This window comes from Passer domesticus, chromosome 4 (assembly GCF_036417665.1).
Source record: "Passer domesticus isolate bPasDom1 chromosome 4, bPasDom1.hap1, whole genome shotgun sequence".
In the NCBI taxonomy this organism is placed as follows: domain Eukaryota; kingdom Metazoa; phylum Chordata; class Aves; order Passeriformes; family Passeridae; genus Passer; species Passer domesticus.
Window position 1 is genome coordinate 73517544 of NC_087477.1, and position 18098 is coordinate 73535641.

At 37.8% G+C, this 18098-nt stretch overlaps 1 protein-coding gene across 4 annotated transcripts in view; it reads right to left on the reverse strand.

The window, feature by feature from the left end:
* Window positions 1-3137: 3137 nt before the first annotated feature.
* ACOX3 (acyl-CoA oxidase 3, pristanoyl) overlaps window positions 3138-18098 on the reverse strand; it is a 31260-nt gene continuing 16299 nt past the window's right edge. For all 4 annotated transcript variants that reach the window (XM_064418786.1, XM_064418783.1, XM_064418784.1 and 1 more), the window contains 11 exons: window positions 17278-17374; window positions 16695-16877; window positions 15285-15407; window positions 13944-14064; window positions 13353-13472; window positions 12069-12182; window positions 10592-10707; window positions 7892-8066; window positions 7381-7448; window positions 6610-6696; window positions 3138-3519 (listed from right to left, as the gene is read on the reverse strand). In XM_064418786.1, coding sequence (XP_064274856.1) covers window positions 3400-3519; window positions 6610-6696; window positions 7381-7448; window positions 7892-8066; window positions 10592-10707; window positions 12069-12182; window positions 13353-13472; window positions 13944-14064; window positions 15285-15407; window positions 16695-16877; window positions 17278-17374 — 1324 coding nt within the window. In that variant the 3' untranslated portion in view covers window positions 3138-3399. The remainder of the gene's footprint in view (window positions 3520-6609; window positions 6697-7380; window positions 7449-7891; window positions 8067-10591; window positions 10708-12068; window positions 12183-13352; window positions 13473-13943; window positions 14065-15284; window positions 15408-16694; window positions 16878-17277; window positions 17375-18098) is intronic.

An 18098-nucleotide genomic window follows, 5' to 3' on the forward strand; every position in this document is an offset into this window, starting at 1 on the left:
GCAGATTGCGTGATAAATCATTAATTACAGTGGGAAGGAGGCTTTCAGACAGAAATAGCAGCATATGAGTCTATTCCTGCAGAAACAAGCACCTCTGCAATCACATCCACAGAAATGAATATGTAGAGCATGGCAGGGCTTCCACCTGACCCACAAAGCATTTCTCCTGAAACTACCACTCCTAAAAAGGTGATGTGAAATATTCATGTATTTATCTTGCCACATCAGCAAGGGAGGCCTGTGCATTCAGTGTTCTAGTACACATAAACAATTGCAGTCTTTCTGTTAAAATCTTTTTGCTTTGAGTCACATCAGCAGAAGTATTTTACCACAGAAGAAATACCTTCTTAGAACTGCCCTGGCCAGGTAGGTGGTTTGACAGTCACAAAGCAGAAAACTGCCACTCTCCAGGAGCGGAGCAGGGCACAGGGTGCTGGGGAAGCAGTCTCAGGGCTCTTTCAGGACTACTTGGATTCAGCTTTCTGGTGCCTTCCCGTGGCAGCTTAAAAGGATGGATCCCTGAGGCCAAATTATTTTGGACTGAAGCTATTTGACTGACTTTGACCCAGCTCCCCAACCAAGATAAAATGACACATCCAAATTTATTTGGCATTTGAAGCAGGAGGGAAATGACTTCTCTGTTCTGCCAGAGGCCTCTTTTATTTAATGTTCTACAAAGAGGAAGAAACTGCATATAATAATGACATCTTGTGGTAGTTGTTGAATTATTGCCCTATGATTTAGTAGATAATTGGATGCCAAATTTCATGACATCTCTCTCTTTCCATGCTCCAGCCCTGCAAGTTCAAAGTTACGAATTCTCCTGCTCTGAGAAGCTGGACGTAGAAGACCTCTGGAACCTTTGGCTGTTGACTTCAGAGGAAATTTTTCTCATTTGATTACACAGATCTGGCTAAAAATACAGGTTAGAAATTCATAGTCATACCTGATTAAAGAACCTGATCGCAGTTACCCAGGTATTCATACAGAAAACACAACATTTGATAATGTTGAGTGCAGAGTGGCTCTGGCTCAGAATGAGCCTGCCTTTGCTGCACCATGGCTTTGTACTGAGTGTCAGAGTAAAGAGTGACAGGCTTTGCTGCAGCATGCAAAGCCTGACAGCTGCTGAACACCTGCACTGAGCTTGCAAACAGCCCTGGTGAGCAGCCACCAGCACCCCGTGGCTGGGGATGCAGGAGTTTTTAAAGAGTAAATGCCCAAGGCCTCACAGTGCTTCTACTCATTTCAGCTTTGGTGCTCAGGTCTGTAACTCCTGCCATCAACCAGGCGTCCAAGGGTCCCATGAAGCTCTAAGCTCACTGCAGGCTATGTGACATTTCATATTTAGGGTCCATAACTGTGCTATTTAACTGAGTATCCCACTTTCCTTGCCCATAATCATGTCCTTGCTGGGGCAGCCTCTGCTGCGCTTGCTCTAGTTGAAGTTAGAAGCTTTTCAGAACAAACAGCACTTTTTCCTGCCAGTTTGTACAGTCCTTATCATCAGAGAGAGGCACAGCTGTTATCAGGGAGTTTGGCTGTTGCCAGAATAGTCATAATAAATAAGATTAGCAGGAAGGGCTTAGGGACATATTTTTACAGGGCATCTGTTTATCTTGTCATGTGTTTGGTGAGTATCCTTGTGGTTCACCAGGTCTCCACGTCTCTGCTACTGTGACACAGTTTTCCTGTGGTTTCTTTTATTGGGATGAAGCTGGCTTAAGTTATATGCCAAACACCTTTATACTTTCTTCTGGGCTATCAAGGCCTCATAAACAGACTTACAGTTTATATACAAGATTTGCACACAGCTGTTTCACAGCTGTGGGGAAGGAGGCAAGAAAAGACTGAGTCACTTATGAAGAGCTCAGAGGTGATAGTGAAATCACACATATGTATGACAGCAGAATAATGCTGTTGATCAGCACTGATAGTGCAGAATGGGGACTGACAGATCAATGCTACTACATTTAATGTAGCATGGTATCTCTTTCCCACGTGCCTTTTTCACTGCCAAAGTTCCTGGTGTTCACATTGGATACTGGGCATTACAAGCTCTGCCTCTTTCCTTCAGAGACAGGATTCCCCATTGATATGGAAAATTCCTAATCATGAGACCTCGTGACTCCATAACATCTAATGACAGGTGTTTAGCTGTATTGATCTATTTTTTTCTTCCACAGGATGATGCCACCTATTGGACTTTATTAAAAGAGGCAAAACAGTTCAAAGAAAGTAAATACCTTATACTGGGTTGTTTTTTTATGCAAAGGTTAAACTTTCTTTTCAATTGCAAGAAAAAGAGCTTCTATTAGGACATCCTGAGTTAAGGTATGTCATAGGAAAAGAAGAAAGAATAGAGGCAGAAAAACCACAGGCAACACTGACTATCTCTGGTGAAGAAAAAGAAATTAAGGAAAAAATATACAGTTTAACAGGATAGCTTTTATACATTTTTCCAATGGGACTGTAAACAACAGCCATAGAATTTCAGACTTTTTGTTTGGCTTATTTTTTTATTTTTTAATTGAAGTGTGTTGAGACTGATCATTTTTAATTAACCTTGAACTTGTGGTGGTAAAATTATTAACATTTAAAACTGCTCTCAGTCTAGCTAAGAAGTTATCTTTACTAAAAGAACATCCTTTTCAGCTAAAAGCTGACAGTGTGATTGTTTCCAATTTCCCACTTCTGAGCTAAGACAACACAGGGTGTGCCACTAATCAGAGCCATCTCTCCACACTGCCACGTTGCTGTTTGGTTCCTCAGAACCGGGGTAGTAGCAAGCTCCTGAAGGCATCCTGTGCCTCCCAGGACAGACACCTGCCTTTGCTGACAGTGAAACCACTGCCTGTCCTTACCTCTTCCTTCCTCGTCTTCTGAAAGGCAATACAGTTTGGTTCTCTGCAATCAGAGGATAGGGGAGCAGAGGGAAAGATGCTCCCCCCAATGTTCTCTCACTATGATCATAGTTAATACAGGTTTTGTCCAGCCTGTCCTAATTTCTTTTTGCCTTTATCAGCTTATTCATAACCCCTGGTGGCAAACGTTTTTTTAAATATTTACCTTCTGTAATACGAAAGTAACAACAAGAGAGTGATTGGAAAGTTTTTTTAATATAAACTTTGCAAAGCAGTGATTAAAATAAATCTTTATTTTTAAAAATTTAATTGAGTAAATATGTATTGTGTGCAGATGTGTTGCTCTTGATCTTGTCATTATTACGTTAACAGTCCCTCAGATCAAGTTGGACTTGATTTCAAAGTTATTTTAAAACTTGGCACCTCTCAATGAAAATCCCTTCCATTTTCAGGGTTCATATGGTCTCATTTCCTCCTGATGTTTGGAACAAGGTATGCATCTCAGGCCCAGCCAGACACTTAAAAGCTGTTTGATTTACAATCTTGACCTCAGCCTGCCTATAACAGGTTTATTCATGCAAAATTCTGCCCACCATGAAGGTCTGTTCAGAGCTTTGTTGCCTTGAAGGATTTCTCCCCACATATTTTTGTATAACTGCAAAATAATAATAAAAAATAATTAATGCACAGAGAAGAAACAAAACTTCTGCAAGATAAATTATTAGGTTAACTTATTGGCTGAAATGAGATTCTGATTGAATTTCTAGATAAAAAATGTGAATAATTGCATACAGGCAAGAACAAACAGAACAATAAGCACAAATTTCAAAGTACTGTAAACATCAGATGTCTGTGTAAATCATTTAGACCATCCTTAGCATAAGAGCAGGAAACCAGAAACCTTTATTATCTCGGGTTTTCAACTTGACATGAGTTGTACTATCAAAGGTAGAAATTTGGAAACAAGATTATATTTAGCCAATCTTTGTTGGAATACATTTCTGGAAAGTAGCAGAACTTCTTTCCCAGTGTGAACTGTTTGATTTGAGCATAAGAAATTCTTCTCTCAAGAGCAGGTTGCTTATTTGACATTTTACCAATGTGCAATTTTTTAATGAAAGAGTTAAAAAGAAGCAAATTTTGCAAAAGTAGAATTTTAACATTTGTTCATTCATAATTAACAAAAGCTAAAAACTTTACATAACTCTATAGAAAAATCAGGAAAGAAAGAACACATATTCATCAGTAAGAGAGCACAGTGTAACAAAATAATAATGTAGTATAAAAGCAGCCAGTGAGGTAAAGTGAAATGCCATTTTTCTTCATCAAAAGATGCTGTGGTTCTAAATATCTATGATGACTTCAATAAATATTAAAATATAATATTTGTAATATTAAATCCATTTTACCTTGATTACATGAGCTAATGTTAACTACTTATTCCATGCTAATTTTGATTAAATATTGTCTAACACGTTTTAATTAATCCTGAAATAAATGTGACAATGCCTTCACAGACTTAGGCTGAGACTGTAAAAACTTTTATGGAGAAATTATCCACACCATCAAAGCTTCTTTTACAGAGAATCTGAATTCTTCTTTAGGGCTTAAAGCTGCCTATAAAAATAATTTGAAACCTTTCCTCAGCTCCAACTATTATCTGTGGCTTACAGTGCAAGGCACTCCACTGCAGCACAACACAGCTTATTCTGAATTAAATTCACCCTTTTGTTATACTTGGATAATCTACTCTTTATAATACTGTAATTTTTACTAAAATGTTTGCCTTGGTTCTTAGAAGGTGCAAAGTAGCAATGAATAGAGGATTGAACATAGACAGCCAGGAGACAATGATATTTAATAAGTATTTTGAGTGAGGGATTGGCAGCCTTCTCTGAATTTCAGTTGAAAATATTTATATAAGTTGAAAATCCCAGACTTACAGGCAGTTCAGAAAACATTCCTGAATTCTACAGAACACGGGTTGAATAACACTGATTAAAATTATTTTCTCAATGATTCAATGAATTTATAAAAAATTAAGTACATGAGGAAGTGTTTCAATTCCTACATGCATTTCTCATATATCATACTCCTAATATTAGTATCTAATTACTACTCTTAATATTAGTATCTAATATTAATAGTCTCTATGGCTTCTGCATTTGCAAGAGCTAAGAGGTACCCAATGAGGAGCCAGCCAAATCCATCATGACAGCTTTATCAGCTACTGATAAATCTCCAGGTGACTGCTAGAGAGGGGATACTATTCTAGGAATGGGTCACTGAGTAATTGTACCATATTTTACACTTCTGCCTATAGCATCTGCTCACAGCTTCTGTTAGGGGCAGAAAAAATGTGTGAAAATGGGCTTTTGGCCAATACAGAGATACTCTTAACATTCTAACAAACTATGCTCTTTTCTGAAGAGTTACCTTTGGAGCTTCCCTCCCATGACCTCTTACATTAACTTAGTCCTCAAAAAACCTATAGAAATGGAAACAAAGTTTCTAGTGATGATTGCAGCCCCCTAGGAGATGGCTGGATAGGTAGAGCCAGCGTTTCCTGCCTCATTTGTAAAGGCTGTGCTAACAAAGTAATCATTGTGTTAGGTCAGCTTACAAACATCTGCTCTGCCCTCTGTATTGCTGGATCACCATGGGAACAAGGGGCAACTTCAGACAAGAATTCACATGAAATACTGAAAACCACAGAGTCTGATGCAGCATTCCTGACAAACATCCTGGCAGGCTCCCCAGGCTCCAGGGATTGTCTGCAGCATCCATCCACAGCAACCCAAACTACTGTGCTGTGGCACTGGTCTCTGCAGAACAGTTATCACACAGCTCGGCCCTGATGAATAGGTTTGGCTCAGTAAGCAAGAATTTTGGTTTGCTGAGATTTTGGAATAAGGACAGATCTTGAAATATGTCAAAAAAAAAAAAAAAAAGGCAGAGAGGTACCAGGAGCTGTTGTTGCCAACTCCATGGTGCACCTACATCCTGAGTCCTGCTCGTAGGTCTGGTTATGCCACTTCAGAGAGGATATGGCAGAAGCAGAAAATACAGAGAAGGAAAGCAAGGTCTGTCAGAGGAATGAAAAGGCTCCCATAGATGGTAAATAGATATGGACTGGGACTAGGAAGTATTTTCTAACAATACTCATAATTAAATTGTAGAAATGATGGTGTGATATAAGTCAAATGATAGCTGAATTTGAAAATGGATGGGAAAAAATGGAGAATAGACACATCTGTGGCTACTAAACAGAATGATACAAACAGAACCTATGGCATGAGACATCTCTTAAACTGCCAATAGCTGAAACATCAGGAAAAGAACACCTCACTATTTCATGTTTCTCAGGCTCTCTTTGCCCATCCACCCCTGTCAGCCACAGAGAATTCTGTGAACTGAATCCAGTATGGCCCTTCCTATGCTCTTAACTCTAGCTTTGTGTAAGTACACCAAAAAATTTCTCTCAGCCCTTTTCCAGTTCAGTGCACAGATGGCCACAACAACAAACTACAGCAATACTGTACAAGTTTCCCATTGAAGCTTATCTCCAGTAAATGAAAAAGTTCATTTTCTGCTGACATCAATTTAACTCTGGTAGTATTTTCCACTGAAAAATTGTCTTTCTTTTCTTCTGTACTTGTGAAATGTCTTCACTATGTTAAGCCTAATTACAGGAAATAATCTTCTTCATGATTAAAGTTACAAAATTTACAATGAGTTTTCTTACCTCTCCACTTGCTTTACCAATGGAAGAATTGAGAATGAAGTCAGAAGGAGCAAAGACATCAACCAGAGCAACTGCATCATCTTTCAACTGTTTAAAACCAAAAGACATGACAACTTCTGTAATTGTCTGAGGCTGAATTACAGATAAGCATAAAATTATTTTCATAAAGTAGCAGCTGTGATATTTTAAGAGAAATCCACAATAAGTAGCCTAGTTTTATTTTGATTTTTTCTACTCCCAGGGCAACTGCCAAAAGAGACTGCATTTCAAATGTTTTCCTCCTTTACTAGGGGGTTTTAAAAACATTTTAACCAATATGGTGCTGTTTACACATATAAACACATATATTTTTGGACATTAAAAACATAATGACCAGATTCTTCTTTGAATTTTGATAACCTACAAAGAATATGTTGCAGATTTGAAAGCTTTTGTGCTAAGAAAAAAGAAAAAAATCACAAACTAACTCAACAATTAAATAAAAAGAACTGGATTGAAACATTTCACTGGCTTTCCAATGAAGATTGCAAGGCCACAAATGCTACAGTGTTATTTGGAAGGACATATTGTTTTGCATTTATTGATAAATAAATTAATATTAGGTTCAGGGTCAATTAGTTGCTAAACTTCACAGAAAATTATTCAGAAACCATTACTGTAATATACTGCTAACTTACCCCACGAAGTACAGAATAATCTGATGACTATAAGCCATGTATCTCTTTTTTAGTGTTTAGATTCTATGTATCTAATCACAATAAACAGACTTACCCTGTAACAGAGCTTCAGAATAGCATCCTGAATAAATTTCCCAGGTTGCTCACCTGAAGCATAGCCACCTTAAAAATATTCACAGAGAAGCTTATATGAGTTAAAATTACACAGATAAAAACTTTTTGCCAAGTTCATGAGTTCAGTAGTCAAGACTAAGTAGCTGCATGTGTGTAATTGAATTGACAGTCTTTCATTAATGAGCTGACTGCAAAACTCTTAATCTAAGCTAAGTAGAGCCTTTTGCAGTGATGAGCTACACTACAGTGTCTTGTCTATCCCTCATCCTCTCACACAAGCACTGGATCACAGCAAAGCCTGTGATCTCCCCATCGTCTCTGAGGTAATAGAGAGACTTTTGGATTAATATTTTACTGCAGATTCCTGCTCCTGAAAATTTGGTCGAGAATGATTGTTTGTATCAAACAAGCAGTAAGAAAATGTTGTAACAATACTTCTTGTACTATTTATAAAAGTGACACGTACAGCACGTTCAGGGAGCTGATCTCACCTTGGTAGAGCACAGCCAGGTGTTTACTCAAGGACCAGAGCCCATAGAGAGCACTGAGATCCCTAAGCACTGGCTGCAGAGCTGCTGGGACGCTGGGATCGTGAGTGTAGTCGTGGTAGCGCTGCAAGGCCGTCTGCTCAATGAAAGCAAGAGCCAGAGAACGACAGTAGTACACCTGAGGAGACAGGGAAGAAGATCACTGAGTAACAAAACACAAAGAACCACTCCTCAGCCTGTGCAGAATGGCATTGGTCTGGTGAAGTCACTGGAGTTCTGCTGATTCAGGTGTGATGATCGAGTTTGAGAAATTCTAAAAGTAGGACAAAACACTTTCCACAATGTCTGTGCAAAGGTTAGTTATGGAATGTCTCATGAAATGCCTATTAGAAGTAAGATTGAATGCCTATTACCAGTGTAATTTGGCAGCTGCACCCAGGTTTTATGGAATCAAGAAGCTACATCAGAGAGAAGATAATGTAAAATGAGGTCTGCTGATTTTAGGATTGTTAAGAAACCTACGCAAATCGAAGAAGAAAAAAGTAGGTTTATATTTATTTAATATGATCCAGAGTTTTATAAAGAGGATACAAATCTTCCTATTGAAAAATTATTACAGTCCCTTCAAATAATAAACAAAAATCTGATCATGTTAGCATGAGTGGATTCTGATGATGGATTGCAACAGATTGCAGTACATTTTGAAGGAACTATTCAACTAGTCCTTGCCAACTATGTGATGAGAAAGACAAGTTGTCAGTTACTGTTAATGCAGAGTATATACCCTTAAGTGATTGTATGTACTAACACAGGAACATTTCTCTACATTTATATACTTCAACTTTGCTATATGTGCTGCCATGGAATACACTGCTGACTGACAACATCAGGATGCCATTGCTGCCCTGGCTGACTTGCTGCAATGATGTAACTCATGTTTGTTTTAAGTTTGTTTTGTTAAGATTTGGGTGTTGAATTTTTTTTCATGTAGAATTAGTTGATTAGTTTTACTTCTTTTATTTTAAATACTTGCCACATCCTTGCATTTAGATCCACTGCAGCCTGTAAAGAAGGCATATTCCAAAGATCACTGTCTCTCTCAACAGCAGTTGTTCAGTGGCACACTCATGTCCAAGCTGAGATACATATATGAACAGCAAAATACACATCCTCTATTCTCTGCAGCATTACAGAGGACTGCCCCCTTACTAGATGTTTTTTGAGATATGCTAATTCCCTAGTCAGAATGAAATAAGTCTTAACATCACAAATGAAACATTAAGAATTATTTTCCTGTTGTTCTCCTGTATAATTCTATTTTTCTCTTTCCCACTGCTTGCACTTCTGTATTGTTTTTATCAAGCTGCTCCCAAACCAAAGTAACCCAGGGATAGGCTAGGAATCTCTTTCAGATCCCCCACAGCATGAACAAATATTCTGTATTAGTCAACCACTGGGCTGACAGAAAAGTTTCTTCATGCCCAGAAAGTTTTAAATCAAATATGTACATGTCTTCAAAGCATAAATTGTAAATAATTTTCAGATGTTTTTGAGGCATGACATTTAAAATAAAAAGTCCTGCTGTCCTGAGGATGAATTGTAGGGAGAAAAGAAAAACTAATGACCTAAAATATATAAACACCTATCTCACAAGCAGTTGTGTGCCTGAACCACTTTCAATTTTAAATATAATAGATAAGACAATCTTCATACTTCTGAGCTCACCATTCTAATGCACTGGCCCAAACACCAGCTTCACCAAAACCTGGCTAACTGACAGGCAATCAGCCTGGAGTTTCTGGTAATTCCCATTGATTTGACCCTGAAGAATTTCTCTAATAAGCTGCTTTTAGGGTAAAAGCAGGAAAGATTTTCTCCCCTCTACCAGTGGTTTCACACAGATCATCCCCTGTTGAAGCCAGGCTGGGTCTTTCTAAGTGCAGAGTTGAATATTGACTATTCCTTCCTGCTGTTTTTTAGCTTTGCAGATAAAGTAAATGACACTGACCATCTTCAGGGAACTGACCTTTCTCAGTGACAAATGACAAGTGCTCATTCCTTGGATGTGAGCCAATTTTTCTCATGGAGGTAGTAGAGGAATCTGGTTAGCCTGGGAATAAATACTGAAATCTGGAGTTAAGCCATTGCTAGCTGTTAAAACTCTCTGGTGAGAGAGTGGATCTGCTATATGTAAATAGTCAATGTTTCCTTTCCAGGTTCCAATGCTGTCAGTCTGGTATCTTTCATGAGTACTTTGCACTATAGGAATTAGAGATGAAAAAGACCTATTAGGTCATCTAGTTTACCTACCTGCCAGAGCAAGATTCTTTCCTACACTATGTATTTGGCCACAAGTGCAGATGGAGAAGTAATAATCAGATGCTGCAGTGTATTTAATACTAACAGTTTTAGTCTTCAGAAGTTGTGCTATCAAAATTACAGACATCACACAGCACATGCCTGCAACTTTTCCGAAGGGAAATATATCCTGAATCTATCCTGGAAGACTTCTGCTGATGTTAATTGTCCTCATGCTATCATGTTCTATAAAATGCACATGGTCAGGTATTAAGTTTTATTAGCTATTTGACTTGCTGCTTTATGGTTCAGGAAATTGTAGTTTACAACAAAAGAAGATAAAACTAACAGAAACTGAAAGACTTGGATGAAAAGAAATAAATAAGAAAGCTTATTAAGTATTACCTGACAGTTGTTTTTTGCCTCAAAATCACTTTGTCCAGCCTGCTTCTCCTTATTCATTTTTAGGTCGCTTTCTCGGAGCAGGTAGCAAACCAGCCATTTATAAGCTGCTAAAGGAACTATGGAAAAGAAAAATACAAAATTGTTAACATTCACAGTTATGATGCAAGAAGTCACACGAAAATTCTGCTGCAGTCACAGATTTTGTTACTTGAGATGAAAAGCGAAAGCATTAATCAATCAATCCATTGACATGCCACTTTTTCCATCGATGTAGATACAATAAATATCTGGGGATAACAGATTGTGAAGGTGCATTGAAGATATAATCTTGTCTGGCCATACACTACTTCAAACTGACCCCAAGCTGGAAGACAAGGTGCATAGGTGCATCCACAGCTCAGTTTAGACTTCTTACTTGAATAAATTTTTTAAGGGGTTTTTTTTGGTTTTTTTTTTTTTTTTTTTTTATATGAAGACTCAGGCCTGCAAGGTACAAAGTCTCTTCTGAGAATACAAGAACAGAAGACAGTTCACAATTACAGGAAGCATGTGACTTGCAACACTGTTTTCACTGGTGGCTGAATGTAATCACTTTTAAATTACCAGCTTTGTACATAATTGTGTCATATTTCTAAAAGCAGCCTATTAAGGTAAAAAGTTATTCAGCATGAAGTCCTTGCATGAATCCAGCTTGCTTGCTTCTTAGCTGAAGATTTAATGTAGAGCATACCTTAGGGTATAGGGAGTGTTCACATAATACCTAAATTAAGGCACCTAGAATAACAGTCCATTTTCTAACAGAATGGATCAAGAAAGAGATCCAGATATTTTTTAAACTATGGTCTGGTTCAGTAGGTATTACATGAGAGGAGAGAACATGTGCTGTTGCTCTCTCATTAAGTGTCTGTATTCTTTTTAACTTTTGTGTCCAAGGCAAATCTGGGCTCAGTGATACACAAATGGGAACAGCTTCTCATGTCATACTTGACTTGATTATAGCAGAGTAAACTACAAGGAACTCTTTTTCCACCATTACTTATTTTTCTCTGTACAACAAAAAGCATCTGTCAAAAGCAGATGAACTTAATGTTTTTTTCAACATACTTGTAAATACTTGTATGGTTTACTAAAAGAAGCTATTTTAGTGATAGAAGGTAGTGGCAATCAATCCTCTTACAACTGGAAAACAGCAATACAGTGGTGAAAAATCCTAACTCAGAGATGCTATTTTAAGGCAACAAAAGAGAAAAAATAATATCTGATGCTATCCTCTATTCCAGAAATGAATTTGGGAAAATAGAAGGTATTTTGAAATGCAAACTATGTTCTTAGTAAATAAAAATGCATGCAATAACAAAAATGTCAAATATGACAAATATCTAATAAGCAGCAGAGGTTGAATCTCAGATCTCTGGATCCTTTCCATTGTAAAGGAATTTAAAATTCTAGAATCAGTTTAATAACAGCAGAAGCCTACCTGAGGAGTCCATGCAATCTTCCACACTAATGGCTGTGAATTTCCAGCCAAGAATATGATGGTAGTCTTGCAAAAAGTTTATTGTTCCCAAAGGGGATTCAAAAGGAGCTTTATCTGAAATACCAGAGAAAATAAAAATGATTTATGAGAAAAGAAATCAGACTTTTTGGAACTAAAAGCCTATTACAAAGCCATGCATACACTTGACAGGCCAGATGCAATTAGACCATAATACTTACTTTATTATGGCCTAGTCCAGCCAAAAGAGGACTGGTAGACAAGTGTGGAAAAACCTGACATCATGGCCTATAATTATTCCCCATAAGATTCAACTCCAACTGCTGAGTTTTAAAGCTCTGTGAGATGCTAGTGAACCTCATTGCTGGAAAACTGAAACAAAATCTAGAGAACTACAAGATGTGGTGATGGATATTGCTACTAAGTCAGGTGACATGAACTGGTCCAAGTACAATAAACAGACTTTTGATGACTTTACCAATACAGAGTCACAGAATCATAGAATGGTTTGGGCTAAAAGGGACCTTCAACGTCATCTTGTTCTAACCCTCCCATCCTGGACAAGGACACCTTCCACTAGACCAAGCCCTGGCCCTGCTCCAAGCCCTGGCCTTGACCAGTTCCAGGGATGGGGCATCCACAACTTCTCTAGCCAGCCTGTGCCAGCATCTCATCACCCTTGCAGAGAAGAATTTCTTCCTAACATCTAATCTAAATCTCTCATCTTTTAGTTTAAAACCACTTCCTTTTGGCCCATGATTATCTGCCCATGTAAAAGCAGCTCTCTATCTTTTTTATAAGTACTGGAAGGCCACAACGAATCTTCTCTTCTCGAGGCTGAAGATACCCAATTCTCTTCTCTGCATCTTCACAGCAGAGGTGTTCCAGGCCTCTGAGCATCTTGATGGCCTCCTCTGGACCCCCTCTAACAGGTCCCCATCTTTCTTTTGCTTAGGACCCCAGAGCTGAATGCAGTGCTGAGGTAATTCAGTTGAACTAAACTGCACTTCTCAGGGAGTAAGATATGGCTCAACCTGATTAGGGATGGCAAAGCATCCAGCTAGCTGCTGCAAGACAGGAGAAAGAATATTTCTTGCAGCAACTGTTTCTGTATTGTAAATGTACCATATGATGGAGTCTGAAGCATGTTATTTGTGCCCCACAAAATTATTAAATGACTGTCAATTGCTTTCAGTATGAAATTACCTCCTAATTCCACTAGCTACACACTGTTAGGTCCAGTAAGACCCCACAAGGAAAACATACCTTTTATGTAATTCATCCAGCTCATTAGGTAGTTGCTGGTTTGCTGAAGCAGGACGTTATTATCTCCCTCATATGTGCAGTTTGGATCATTGTCATTTCGGATTTCACCCAGACGATTCACTTAAGAAGAACAAGTGCATGGTTTAATATATTGCAACGTATTAGTAGAAGCTAAGAGAGATTAAATAATTATTCTGTGACAAAATGCTGTCTATTCCTGTATGTAAAACTACTGTTACAAACAGATGAGCTTGAAAATTCACTGATTACCTTGTACAGTAAAGATTTTGGAAAAGTGTTGCATTAAACTTACAAGAGAAATTTTCATCTATAAAATCTGCATCTTTATATTTGAAATTGAGACTAAATTACTTGTACAATCTTTCCAAATGCTGGTGCAGATCCTATACAGGTTTAAGGAGGTTTTTTATGACTTGAAGTATGAAATAAAATTTAAAAATATGGATATGAGGATATAATACTTTCTAAACACATTGCTAAAATTCAGAAATCATAGCACAACAGCAGTCAAAGAACACATCAGTAAAACCATTCTCTTTCTGATCAGTGCATGCAGTGTCTGTAACTTACTGGCAAGGTAACCATGCCCTCCACAAGCTTCTCGGCACTCCTGGGCTGCCTGCTGAGCAGTCCAAGATGCCAGTGATTTGCTGGCAGCAGACAAAGCATGAATCTCACGTCCCAAATCAGCCTTTGTGAAAAACAAATTATAAATGAGGAATAACTTTTATAGGAATTAAGCAGATGACCAGCTAAAGCCATAGATACATGTACTGCTTTATAACGAACAGTAACTGGCAATACAGACATAAAACTCTCTGAGATCTATGTAAGTGCAAAGCATATTCTTTGGTGCCACAGAAAAACCCTGCCACAACTGAGGAACCTTCAGCACCAACTTTCCTATATGAGACAGCAATCATTTGTGTCAGGTAATGGGCACATGAGTGCATCTTAGTTCAGCTGTACCAGCAGGCACAGCATTGAGTGAGTTCATTCATCACCTGCCAAGCTTTCCCTCCCAAAAATGGAGAAGCAGGTGGCCTGTCCAGAAAAAGCTTCTATTCCCTCTGTGACATAAGCAGTATTTCTCTCCTCAGCCAGCAACAGGATAGTTATTATGTTTATTGCCTTACACAGTTTTCACTGATCTTTTAAGCATCAGTTTTGCAAAGAAGAGGAAAATTTTTGTACAAAGAGGAGAAATTAAAATATCCCACCATTAGTACAAATTATTTCGTGATCTTTACTTTAGGTGAAAAAAGCTTGAGGACTTAAGAAAGACCTGAGCAATACACCGCCAATATGTAGGCCTTAAAATTTTTTTATTACCAAAAATTATAAAAATAAATAACATTTATATGCTCTAAAAGCACAATACTGCAGTTAGTTTGATAAGAATCAGTCCTTGCACAGAGGATCATAGATTAAACTATTTCCTCTGTAAAGGGATGACTTCCAGTGGGCTGACTGTGGATGAAAAATTCAGTGCAAAGGCTCAGATGTCAACTTTATTCACTAAAAATATTTATTTTAATGCATGAATTTGAATTTCAAACTCAAGACAGACTCAGTGAGTCTGTACAGGAATTAAAATATTTTCAGAAAATCTTTGATATAGGCTCCCTGCAGAATCATTTACAACACTTATAAGCTGAATTTACACCACCATAATATATTTATGATAAAAAATTCTGCAAGAGAACCCAGCCTTCAATCCCACAGAAATCAATAAAATGTTAATCACGCCATCAAAACTAATCTGAATGCTCTTCTAATGCAACTTTAATCAGTACTTTGAATGCCCCATATTTCTGAGACATCATTCTTGATCATAAAAGAGCATAAGACTTCTAAATTGGTCTTCATGTACCAGTTTCCAGATTATTATAGTAAGAACTAATGTCTCACCTGTCTCTGATTCCTTTGCTTTGTCAAAACACCTGCAAAATACTCTACAAAGTTCCCAAAGAGGGACTTGGAGAAATAATCTAAGGCATATGCAGCAGCCAGATAAGGTAGAAGTCGCCATTGCTGAAAAGAAAAATAATTAAATTGATTTGATTACAAATTGATATATGTTTTTAATAGTTATTATATTGAACCAACTTGTTAATTTTTACTGTGTTCAAAATGGAAAACTGCTTAATGGAGAAGAGAACAATAGCCACCTACAATGTAATTTAACTACATTTAATTATGTTATAGGTGGTTATTGTTCTCTTTATACAAGTTATGGTTATATTGTTTTAGTTCTCACATTTAATGAATTTGTGATAAGCATTCTGTTAAACCACGGAAAAAGTTCACTGAAGCTTTGGGGACCAAAGACATACTTTTACCATGTGTTTATAAAACGTCTGGCATGCCAGGGTCAGTCATGATTCATAAGTTTCCTCAGTACAAATATACAGAGGTTGTAACCATTTCATGGGGATCATGAAGGAAAAGAAAAACTGCTTGAAAGTCTTTGTGGTAAAGGAAGAAGGGAATGAGAGTTTCAGCAAGCAGAACCCACAGAACAAGTCAAAACTGAGAAAAATTGAGAGACTCAAAGAACAGTGGAAAGACCCTGGCTTAATCAGAAATGGTGAAAGAAAGACACCTTCCATCAGTTTGTAGAAACTCAAGAAATCTTTCAACATTGCAAGGTAAGTGTCAACCTGGAAAAAGGCACCCACACTGCAAGGACCAACTGGGCAGGTTTGTTTTCAGCACTTCTTATGTAATGACCTCCGTCATTCAGCAGATCTGAGTTTTCCCCTCTTCCCAGTTATTCTACATACAGGTTTTCTATTTTTTTCAGAGCAAAAATGTTTCTTGTTGGCATCAACTGCAGGTAAACCTTGGCTATAATCCTCTTAAACCACTATTAGCTTGAGAGTTTTCCCCAGTGAATGTCTTTGAGTTCTATAAATTTAAAGCATACAGGCTACAAATGAGAAACTTAGCATAACAGCAAAAGAAGCACTGGTATTTTGAAACAAATGCTACTTTCAACATCTGCAGTACTTTTGCATGTGCATGTAAGACAGTCTCTCTTACAAGGTTACTATTTTAGAAGACAAATGTTTCTAGCTATTTCAGAGAAACATGAATTTTTTTGGTTTTGCTCTTCCAAGAACTTGTTCTAAAAGCCTGGTCATGTCAGGAGATGGTTTTGAATTGGAATGAACCCCCACAGCTGTACTAGAATGATACTTCTGGTGACACAGACAACTTGAATTTCATTAACTTCAGAGTCCCTGCTGTGATCTGCAGTAGCTCTGACTGCGAGTTTGGTTACATAGAAGTCTGTAGATTGAATTCCAAAGTATTTACCTGTGTTTGGTATTCAAGGACAGGTATTTCTTCATCCTCATTTGGTCCAAACTGACGGCGAGCTGCTGAGAAGCGAATGGCTATTGCCAAGGCAAGCTTTAAGTTGGTTGTAGAAAGTCCTGTGATTATAATTCTGCCACCGGACAAGGATCCCAGAGCTGCACTGAAACGTTCTTTAACCTCCTGAAAGAATAGAAGGCACAGAATGAACGCTGAGGCTTACATTTCATTTTATCCCCACAAAGATGTGACTGGATAGCATGATCAGCATGATTTTGTCTCTTGACTCATTCAGATGAGGCATTCAGGTGAGAGCAAGAATAGTCTTTCCTGAGCACAGACACAGTCTAAACTCTTTGGATCAGTGGGGTCATGCAAAAACCACGAAGTTCAGTAAAGTCAGCAAGGTGAGTTGAGACATCTCTGAAATGCAATTAAAAAAACCAACATTCATACTTCATGAGAAATTGCCAACAGCCTGCTTAAGTTCAGGTATCCAGTACTTCCTGACATAAGAGGCCCATTGCTCTATCAGCCAACTTACACCTTTCTATATTTAATGATACAAGACCTTGTTTCATACCTTGATAGAACTTGAGTACTTCCCCTCAGCTGTGACATCTCCGGCTATATTCAAGATGTTTTCTTTTGGTATTCTGACATTGTGGAACATGGCAAATCTGTTTAAACAAATACACAAACAGTATAAAATATAAGTCTACATAGTCTGAGGTGTTTCCATTACAGAAAAATGATCAAAAGAAAGATGGGATTGCAAAATTATCTCAGGCATGTCAGTGAACTGAAAACAGAGCCCATCAGGTCAGGTAGCCAACTTTAGGGAAGTATGCCTGGGACAACAAAGACTTTCAGATTCAGAGCAGTACAATGAATTCAAGAAGAGAAATTATTTGTTATAACTTTTCTGATTTTTGTTTTTTTTGTTTTAAAAAGATGATGTTTACAAAACCAAAAAAAAACCCACTTCATTGACTCTAGAAGACCATTTTAGCAGCTGTGGAAGGAAAGAAGTAAAATAGAATGGAAGGATGAGCAATGTCTTCTGGTTAAGGGAAGAGACAAATAAAGTCCCTTGTTAGAGACCTTTTACACAGGCAGTTTCTGTTTGACAGGTACTTTCACTGACACCTCAGAAAGCTGAACTGAACTCTCAGGCTGCATTAGGTTGCTCAGGTTGATATCAGCAGTCAAAAAGCATGGGAAGATGAACAACTTCCTTCTGCCACCTAGAACAGGACTGGGCCATTCTCATTCCAAATAATTCCCTGCCTCAAACAATTCTGCAGAACTGTATTCTTAACTGAGGTGCTGTTTAATCCAGTCTGGAGACTGCTTTGGAATAGAGACACTACATATTTTTATAAGTCTAAAATATGAGTGAGG